General features: G+C 44.4%; 1 protein-coding gene across 1 annotated transcript; it reads right to left on the bottom strand.

Moving 5' to 3' along the window:
• Nucleotides 1-1,871: 1,871 nt before the first annotated feature.
• Nucleotides 1,872-7,500, bottom strand: LOC136486439 (MLO-like protein 4). The gene is made up of 15 exons (XM_066483334.1): nt 6,943-7,500; nt 6,795-6,852; nt 5,843-6,051; nt 5,619-5,735; nt 5,465-5,525; nt 5,280-5,371; nt 4,806-4,880; nt 4,608-4,693; nt 4,177-4,226; nt 4,046-4,086; nt 3,753-3,923; nt 3,634-3,669; nt 3,273-3,340; nt 2,891-2,951; nt 1,872-2,409 (listed from the first exon to the last, which is right to left on the bottom strand). Exons 1-15 carry the CDS (start codon nt 7,060-7,062, stop codon nt 2,146-2,148), a joined length of 1,509 nt encoding a protein of 502 aa, XP_066339431.1. The 5' UTR covers nt 7,063-7,500; the 3' UTR covers nt 1,872-2,145.
• Nucleotides 7,501-10,762: the final 3,262 nt, after the last annotated feature.

Genomic DNA, 10,762 nt, shown 5'->3' with positions numbered 1-10,762 from the left:
AAACATACGTGTATAGCCACTGCAACATGTGCAACATTCCGATCTACTTTAGCAACATCCAGATGAAACACTTGCAACATCCAGATAAAACATCTGAAACACTTGAAACATACTCTTGCAACATGGGCTTTGCTTGGACGAATGGAGACACGCTGGCGCGGAGGTCGACAGCGGCGTATGGACCTTGTTGTGCGACACCGGCACCGGCAACTCGCCGACGGGCGCGGCGTCTCATCTCGCCCCTCGCCTACTTGCTAGAGCATCCGTCGTGGAGGCTTGCCGGCTCGGTGGAGGCTGTGCGGCGAGCAGGCTGGCCACGGCGAGGAGGCAGCGCGGTGGAGGCGAGCGAGACAGACTGGGCCCGATGGGGAATGTGTCGCGGAGGAGGCAGCCCGGGGAGGCAGCACGGAGGAGGCCGCAGGGATGGGGAGCGGTGCTACGGGGGACCGACTGCGACAAGGCGGAGTGGGATGGGCGGATGGGCACGGCGACGCAGTGAAGAAATGGCACAGCGAGCATCAGCAGTGGCGGACCCAGAGATTCAATGGAGCCTGGGCGAACCTCAAAGAAGGTAGGATTACAGGGTTACAAAACCAACGTGAAAGTTGATTTGTTGTTTGCCTTTGTCTCTGTCTCTGTCTTGTACTTTTGTTGGTATTTTTAATATATATATTTCAGTAGGGATCGGCCTTCCATCTCTACTGTTTCCTAAAAAAAATGTGAAAGCTGATTTGATGAGTGGCTAGTTTTGTCTTCCATAAAGGGAGGCACAAGGCCATCTCTAGTGGCTGAATCATGACCAAACATGACATCTCATAATTCCACTTTTTTAGCGATGGAGAACACTAGAACAGTCAAAACTTACACTAACACGAGAATCAACTCTAATATTTGCATCGATGCATGCTGGATAAAATATTAATAAGTCTGTAAAATGACGGTGTGGCATTGGAATTAAGTAAGAGATGGAGAGAAAGAAATTATTTCTTATACAATAAATTATGTGTATACGAGAAATAAGATAGAAGAAGATGTATGGATGGTATGAAAGAGAAGACATGTAATTGGATAAAAATCTATTTAAATGTAACCATCCATTAAAAGTATATTTTTTATGCAATGTCTACATTACTTATTGACAAATATAGTTTATCTTATAATTTTTAAGTTGATACTATCCTAACAATATAGTCTCTCCGTCCCCAAAAGAATACAATTCTGGAACAATGTCATGTTTTCGTATATCAAATTTGACCAATTATAGATAAAAAGTATAAATATTTATAATATTAAATAAATATCATAAGATTAATTACAAAATGTATTTTGATAATAAATTAATTTAGAGACATAGGCCCTGTTTGCTTCTCTTATAATTCATCTTTTTCGTCTTGTTTTTTCAGCCGGAACAATTTTTTTCTCTCACAACAAATTAGCCGGAACAGTGTTTCGGCTTATTTTTTTAGCGAAGCGAACGGGATCATAAATGTGAATACTATTTACTAGAAATTTAGTCAAACGTGAATCCCCATAGTTGCATCCTTAGGCAGTATCATCTTACCAATCTCCTTGTGTAGCAAAATAACACGCACACAGTGATAGTCACTATTGCTCTAGTTTAAGCAACAGCTTTTTCGCTTAATTAATGAGCTCAGCCTCCATTTACTCGGCTTGCTTTTGTGCTACACCGTATTTTTGGAACCACTCTCTGTATCGGTGCAATGCGTTGGTTACTACTCTGCTCAAGGTAGGCCAAAGGCTGCTGCATCTACTCCTATCTCGGACCTCTCATCTCGTGCGCAGTTGCAGAGGAGCCCGGGCAGACGGGATGGGTAGATAGAGAGTCACTGGCGAGCGGTGAGAGGCGTCCGAACGTTATAATTGTATCATTATCGTTTTAAATTTGGGCCAAGCTGCCTCAAGTATATCTCCATATACGGCCTCTCATCCAAGAGACATTACAGTTTTTAGTTTTATACACAAATTGTCACTGCCACGGTTGGGCCAACCATTACACATAACATACACATGTCGTTTCAGTACCAACTCTGTCCTAGTAGTACCTCCTAAATCCTAACACACAGGTCGGTGCAGTATGTAGTTTTGGTGAGCAGCGTGCGGGGTCTTAGCGAATCAGCAACGGCGTCAGACATCTTTCTCAATGCAGGACGGCTCGTCGTCGACGGTGGCCACGGTCAGCTGGTCATCCAGCGATGTCGCCGACGCCGTCCTCGACAGCGTGCACACCGTGTTCGTCTCGTGATCCGTCTCGTAGGTGGTGTCCAGGGAGCAGACGGATCTGGTCGTGAGGGTCCCGTGCCGGCTCCTGTCCTTGACCCTCTTGCACCAGCTGTGAAGCGACTCCCTAACGTTCTCCGACACCAGTGATTTCTTGAACTTGGAACCCATCTGCAAGTTCAGCCAAGGAACAAGAACGCCAAGGACAAGTCAGCAGCAGTGGGTCAAGCTATCGTCCTATCGACTATATGTAGGACATTGTTTTCAAAAAAAAATGAAACAAGTTTTTTTTTCTGGATATATACAAAGCTCAGTAGATGATTTTAAGTGGTTTTATACATGCTAAGATGCAATTAAAAGTTGCAAAATCAGGTGAGGAAATAGCAACACAGATGAACAAGCCTGTTCGCTTGTTGGTTTCAGTCAGCCCAAACCAGCCAGCCAACAGTGTTTTCCTCTCACAACAAACCAGCACCAGCCAGCCCAAACCAGCCCAGAAACCAACCAGCGAACATTCAGCGGCAGTGTGCTGTAGCTGCACCAAAACTGAATATGATAGTAGTACTAGTAGTACATAGTGCTGATGAAATCATGTAAAGAATTACTACAACAGTATCTCTTGGTCCAAATTAGATTTGCACTTGAAGAGTACCTGAGAAATAATCACATTCAGCGGCAGTGTGCTGTAGCTGCACCAAAACTGAACTAGGAGCCTGCAATATTCAGAAGAGATTTTTTGTTCACACTTTTTGTGTTAGTATTGAGCCCAACCAATATATTTCAGGGAAGTTAACTTAGCACGAATTCCAAATCAGGTAGCTTATAGTATAGATAATTGGAGTAACACAAGGTAGTTCAAAGCATGTAATGTCTTGACTTTCAAAGGGGATTGACAAAGAAATCGATGTAAAATATCAGCCTGTGGAAACTTCCACAAAGCAACACATCAAGAACTTTAATGATATATGCCAAACTCTTCTACAGTCAGACCACAAAATACTCTGTATTTTTGAAAGAAAAATGCAAAGACTTACCCAGAAATCAACCGAATGGCAACCATGTAGTAGTGCTTCATGAAGCATGTTTGTGCACTGAGTTCCCACTGCACAAGATGTGTGCCAATAAGTATAAATAACAAATCAAGCTATATGGAGTCATCGGAGTGATGACAGCTTGTGCGGATCCTTTCTTATCTCTTGAGCTAGGAAACTGGTTAGGTCACACCTTCTGGACTAGCAAGCTTTGGTCCAGGCAGCAATTCAAAAATATTACATAAACCCAGCCCCTATCCTACAGAGAGAGAGTGCTGGATATGTTCTCATCCTATATTCTTGTACTATTGGCTGTTTGACCAAACAATGTAATCCCGATCATAAAGATTAAGAAGATTCTCACCAGAGACCATAAGAATGTTGCCAGCTCAAAGGCATTCTGGAAGAAAGAAAAAGTGTTAGGATGAGGGAAAAGACGTTCATATAAGCATAAAAAACATCCAGAGTAGCAGTAAACATCACCTGAAATGAAATGAACTGTATAAGCCACCAGAGTACCCGAGGCTTTCCAAACCAAAAGAGATCATCACGCAGTTTGAGTTGTGAGCCAACATAAGGCGCTGTTGCCTCAGCGACTTCCAGAGCCAACTGAGCGATGACGTGCTGAAGTTCAGTACCCACTAGAAGCACCAGCTTTTCAGAATTTTTGAAAGCACATAATTATGAGAAGACATAAGTATCATTTTAAGACAAGAAACAAAAGATATCATTAGCGGAATCTTCTACATTGGTTAGGTGACATGGGTAATACTTACAATAACAGGAACAAAGGATAACCAGAAATATATATTGATACCTGCAATTTTAGAAAAGATCCAAACAGTGTCATACAGGGTTCATTAAGCTTGGAGGCAAGGGAAGAAGAGAGGTTTGGAGCGAATGGTACCATGAACATTGATGAATATGCAGACAATCGCATATGCCCAAAGTGGCCAACTGCAACAAACAGGATGTGCTCATGTATGAACACCACATGGAGCATAATAATTCCAATAGCTAGAGGATAGAATATTAAGAAAAGAAAACGAATAGCTCCTGGCATGCTATAACCAAGTTCAACTAGCATTATCGATTGAAAGGAGCGAAAAAGTCCCTAAACTGGCCACTATGGGCTTACAAACGTATTTATTGGAAAAATCCAACATACTTTGCCCAGCACAGCCATCAGATTGAATCTCATGGAAAACCTTTTCTAGACCAGTATACTTGAATACTTCATTGCTCGAATCAAGAAATCTACTCTATCAAAGGTAGTTTTCTTAATGCTTAATTGATCAGATGGAAAGTGGATATTCTAGAGAGTAAATTCTGCTTTACCTGATACCAATAGTCCCATTGTAATCATCTTCCATGCTCCGTACCATGTATTTATGGAAGTCATATGAATGCGGTAGCTTGTGATACTAACAAGAAAAATTCGGACAAGAAAATCACATGGGGAAACTGGCATATTGGAATCATCTTAGCAAGGGGGGTAGGGATGCTAAAACATTAGAAAAAAATTGGAGTACTCACTGTGACAAAGCCCAACCTCAGTGCCAAATAGTCTGACCTTGTTATGGAGCCCTTGAATTGACGCAGAAAACAGAGCTGCAATGCAATTAGAGAAACTTTAAATCCAAGTGATCATGGATGTACAGGCCATTACATACTACTTCCAGTCTCTAAACTATGCCACTTCAGACACAAGATAGGCAGAAACAAGTCATACATCCTGTCTTAAACATCATACTTAACCGACTAGAGGTAGTATTTAGAGTATTCGAGGCTTCAGATACATGAATCTTTTGACTTTATGGTCGGTAGCACTCTCAGATGTTCTTTAATCAGAGAACTTAAGGATGAATTAGATATGAGTGGATGATATATGCAAATAAGGCATTTTTACATCTTTACACTTTGACACGCTAATCAGATAATAAAGAATGATAGAATCAGAATGGGTTCCACAGCTAGATCGAGGAAAGGAAAAAAAAAAAGGAAACTTACCATCCAAATAAGTATTTTATTTTTGCTCCATGGATGAGAAGCATGGTGAAAAACAAAGGTAGACTGCCTTCTCATCACCTTCGTTCTCCTAGCTGAGAGAGACAAACATCAGTCAGGTAGAACACATCAATAGGGTTACATAAAACGTGGCCAAACAAGCTTCCACATTCAGCTGATGACTCTACCTTTCAATTCCTCAGCAGCAATTGGACCTGCTAAGGTTTCCCATTTCCTCCAGCTATAGATCTGCACCAACAGCAGAAAGATACCACAATAAACTCATCACAAAAGAAAAAGTACAAAAAATGTCAGACCCGCAAACGGACAGCGAGCGCAAACCTTAATCATGGACAAAACCACAGTTACAAAACTGTACAACACATGAGTGATACCAAGGATGAACAGAAACCGGTGCAGCTGCTCGAGGCCCTCGTATGAAACAAAAGGTTCATGGCCCTGCATCAAGTGACAAATTGAACTCCAACTCAAGCGATGAGCGAATAACATTCTCCCCTCCCAGTGACCTCGATAGACTGGGACCGGGACCGGGACATCTGGGTTACCTCGCTGCAGACGTGCAGCCGCTGGCCACCGAACATGCTCTTGTCGAGCGCCGTCTGGTTGGCCTCCGTGTTGCGCAACAGGTCGTCGTAGTCGTTCTCGGAGCAGATGTAGAAGCGGCTGTTGAAAAGCGAGGACGGCACGCAGATCTCCGATATGAAGCGCGCCGTCTGGCTGAGCAGCAGCGAGATGACTCCGAGCAGCATCAGCTCTGCGTGAAGACATGGGTTCTATTGCTGAGAGGCAAACAGTCGAACAGCTTACGAGCGGGGCAGAAACATTAACGGTTGAGCAACTAGGAAAAACGAAAAAGTGAGTGTAGATCGGCATGCACAAGGTGTTGCCCAAATCCGCAAAATCCTTGGAGACAATGTGGCAACGTTGTCTAGAACTATCAGCATTGCAACTTTGCAAGCCAATGTAGGCCTCGTTTAGATTGCAAATTTTTGCAATCTGGACACCGTAGCACGTTTCGTTTGTATTTGACCAACTTTGTCCGACCATGGACTAACTAGGCTCAAAAGATTCATCTCGTGATTTACAACCAAACTGTGTAATTAGTTAATTTTTTTACCTATATTTAATGCTCCATGCATGCGTTCAAAAATTAATATGATAGAGAGAGAGTGAAAAAACTTGGAATTTGAAAGTGATCTAAACAAGGCCGTAGTACCGTTCCGTGTGTTAGTCTAACACTGACAGTCTGCTTGCATGAATATTCAGTTGCAGAGTGGCAGATATACACAGCAAATAAACAGACAACATCTCTGGCAGAAAGGCCATGCTGCTGCTGAGCTCCTGAAATTGTACAGCAGTGACATGTACTGCTACCAAGTCCAGCAATTCAGCTTCAGCAGGCAGCACAAGAGCGCGTTCAGATTAGCTTCCGGACGGGCGATAAAGCAGGCGAGGACGGACGAAGGAGCGAGACGGCGAGGGAGGGAACGTGCGTACCTTCACGGATCTTCTCGAGCGCGGCAAGCATGGCCTTCCGCTTGGTCTTGCGCAGCCACTGCGGTGCGGAGCGAACAATAAACAAGCCAGCAGGGTCAGCAGCTAAGCAAAGCAGTAGTGAGGGGGAGAAGATGGGCCGTGTCAGCACCTTGGCGATGCGCGAGAGGGAGCGCTCGACGAGGAAGCAGGCGGCGACCATGAGCGTGGTGACGGTGGCCACCGACCAGGTGGGTGTCTCCGCCAGCGACCGCCCCTGCTCCGCCGCCATCCCGCACCCCGCCCGCCGCCTGGTTCCCTTCCGGCCTTCCCCTGCTCAGCTCACCACCGGGTCACTCGGCGGCTCCCGCCAGCGCCACCTTCAGTTCCTGCTCTGCTCTAAGAGCTCCTGTTCTGGATTTGCGCGATGGGATTATTGGGATTTGGAAGCGGGCGACGGGGCGAGGTAGTGGTGAGGCCGGAGCTAGTAGTTAATGCGGATCGAGGCGGAGGGGAGGGAGGTGGGTGGCATGCGGATGCGGACGCGGTCGGCGCGGGATCCATCGCCACCGGAGCAGCATTCAAGTGGCAACAGCATCAGAAGCAGCGGGGAGTTTGGTCAGCTAGCAGAGCAGCAGCGGCACGCCGGCACATGGGGCGGCACGAGGCGAGGCGAAGCTAGCCGCCCAGCCCATCCATGGAACTCGAAACCGCAGTCGGCACCGGCAGCCCAAGCCCACGTGCCTTTGTTTCTTCTTGCCGTGCCAAACAGAGAGATGAACCTTCGGTGTTCGAACGAGGACTCCAATATGGCAAAGTTTTCTTTACGAAACAAAATATGGTAAAGTTTGGTTAATATAAAAAAAATGTATGGTATAGTTGATCTCGTTATTTTTTTCTTTCATTTTATTAATACTCTTATACGTATATACTCCTCTATCCGAAAAAGATACCATTCTAGTTTCTCAAAAAGTCAAATAATTTTAACTTTAACCACCTTTATAAGACCAGTCTATGTGAAAATTTCTTTTGTATTTAATAGATAATCACTTGGGCATTTTTTATGATATGGCAACGTTTTTAGGAAAGAGTGAAGAAGTGAATTTTATCCAGATGATACTCTTTGAGCATGACTGCCGACTCTCTATGAATGAGTCATAATTTTAATTGTCTACAAGAACATAGAATAAAATTTTCCATTAAAAGTTAGTGTTTGATCCATGTTTTATTTTATTCTATATGACATAGCAGTCCTGGAAATAATGCAGTGAAACTTTTCACTAAGCCTGGCCTAAAAGATACCAACACTTTTATATCAAATAACTAAAGAAGAATGCAATTCTCACTATATTAGATATTCATTTTATGAAATAGATCAAATTGAGAAAGTTTTTCTAATCTCGAATTTAGAATCATATTCTTTAGGGTTAAAAAGATAGTAACATGTTTTGTACCCTCCGTTCCAAATTATAATTCTAAGAACCTTTAGCTTTTTCTTATACATTTCTTTTGTTATTATGTATCTAAACATGGTGCATATCTAAATACATAACAAAAATAATATATGTAAAAATAACGAAACGTCTCTTATCATCTGAAATGAAGAGAGTATTAAATAAATATTATTAAATTTATCATAAAATATATTTTTATAGTGTATCTATTAGAGATATAAATGTTGATATTTTCTTATATAATAAAATAGATAAAATTGTGAAAGTTTGACTAGTCTTAGAATATAGAATTGCCATCTCTTAGGTACGGAGGGAGTACCATTTTTCTGGGTACCTCAATGGTATGCAATGGTGGGACACAGCAACCCACTCTGATCGGAAAAACTTGAATTGAAAGTTTGAAACCCTGGATGCCGTGACAAAAAAAAAAATTACAAGTGAACATACATGCAGAATATCATATACACACAACACGAGTGCATCGACAGGTAGCTCCCCACACTGATACGAACAAAGGAAACAGATTGAGCGCGCATGGCAACAAGCCAACAACCACTGACCCACTGCACTCGAGAAGGAAACAGAGTCGTCGTCACGCACGCTACGCAGATGCAGAGCATGGGCTATGTATGTCGGCCGGTGCCTCATCAGTAGGAGCGGCGGCCGCAGGAGAGCACCCGCGCGGCGCGCGAGAGCAGGCCCGGCTTCTTCCCCCGGCGCGGCCCGACCACCATCCGCCGCCACAGCGCGCCCAGCGACGAGGACGGCTTCTTCTTGCTCCCGCGGCGGCGCGACCACGACCGGGGGGTCGACGAGCCCCGCGCCCGCTTCTTCTTCGTCGGCCACAGCGACGGCATGCTCACAGTCACAGACAGCGATCGGTTGTGACAACTGACGAGTCGCAACTCCCGCAGAGGAAACTAACCACGACGATGGCTGCGTGCGGTGTGCTTTAGCTTGGTCGAGCCGCGTGTGCCCGCGAGGCCTCCTTTTAAGAACCATGGCGACCTGGGCGGCCGCGTGTGCCCTCGCGCCACGCGTACGACGTCCTCAGGCCTTAGCCTCAGGGGCTGGGGCTGGCTGGCCAGCCCCCTCCCATGAGCACTGTAGCAGTGAACGAGCCAGCAGTACCACTCTTTCATGTAAACGAACCAACAATGATACGAACCAACCAACCGAACAAACTTATGATGCTGCTATTTGTTTTTCGTATCCGGGCGTGGCTGGCCGGTGCACGTGTGCCGCGCGCGCGTCGTCGTCGATCCGTTGAACATGCATGTTGATCCACTCTGTCCTTTCAGATGGATCCTTCCAGATCGATAATCCAAAGCCAAAATCCATGCTTGATTGATTGATCCATCCATGTGTCGTACTGTGCCCCGCACCCCCACCCCCCCCGGGCCCACACCTCGACACGTGTGCACTTGTGGACCACAGCGGCATTAGTGTACTTTTTCCAGCTTTTTTTTAACCTAATTAACTGGGGAGCTTTTTTTTTTTGAAACGGCAGGTATTTCAAAAGGAAGGGGTCTAACGAACAGAGCACAGCCACACAAAATAGATCTCAGTATTTTACAAGCCGGGCTGAAAAAAAAACCCGGTTACGAAAAAGTCCCACCCATGACTATTTCACAGACAGATTGGGCCTAATTTTTCGGGCCAGGCTCAAGCCAGGCCTGGGTTTAGGCGGGCCCCCATGTAGTGTAAAATAGAAAAAATCAGTCGCTCGAGCCGGACTCGGGCCAAAAAAAAATTATTCTGCAAAGCAGGATATGTGTCATGGCCCTAGTAAGGTTAGGGATGAAAATGGTATGGATATTTTCCGACCGTATTCGAAACCGAATCCGTTTAGAGGGGTTGAGATCTGTCCGTATCTGAGTCCGAATATCCAACATCTGATACCGTATCCGTATCCGAATACTCAAATCGCATATTTATGATGTCGATATCCAATCGTATTCTATCCGACACAGTTGACACTATCCGTATTCGAATCCGAATTCGGACAGAAATATGAAAACAAATGTAATATCGGTGATATCCGTCCGTATCTGATCCGTTTTCATCCCTAAGTAAGGTTGTTGACGAGCTAAGGCCTTGTTTAGTTTTTGGATGAAAAGTTTTGAGGTCACATCAGGTGTTACATGGGTGTCGCATATGGTGTTCGGATACTAATACAAAAACAAATTACAGAACCCGTCAGTAAACCGCGAGACGAATTTATTAAACCTAATTAATCCGCCATTAGCACATGCGTTACTGTAGCACTTTATTGTCAATTCATGGACTAATTAGGCTTAAAAGATTCGTCTCGCAAAGTAGTCGTAATATGTGTAATTAGTTACTTTTTAGTTTATATTTAATACTCCATACATATGTCCAAACATTCGATGAGATAGGGTATAACCTTTTTGGGAGAAACTAAGACCTAAAACCCATCGGGCTCAGACCGGGCCCATAGGCCGGGTCGTGTCTAAAAACACAAACAAGCACACTAGTACGAAAATAAAATAAAATACTACCTCCGTCCCTAAAAGA

Source organism: Miscanthus floridulus, chromosome 10, assembly GCF_019320115.1.
Source record: "Miscanthus floridulus cultivar M001 chromosome 10, ASM1932011v1, whole genome shotgun sequence".
Lineage (NCBI taxonomy): Eukaryota > Viridiplantae > Streptophyta > Magnoliopsida > Poales > Poaceae > Miscanthus > Miscanthus floridulus.
Note: the sequence above shows the minus strand (reverse complement) of the source record. Positions and strands in the feature narration are given on the sequence as shown.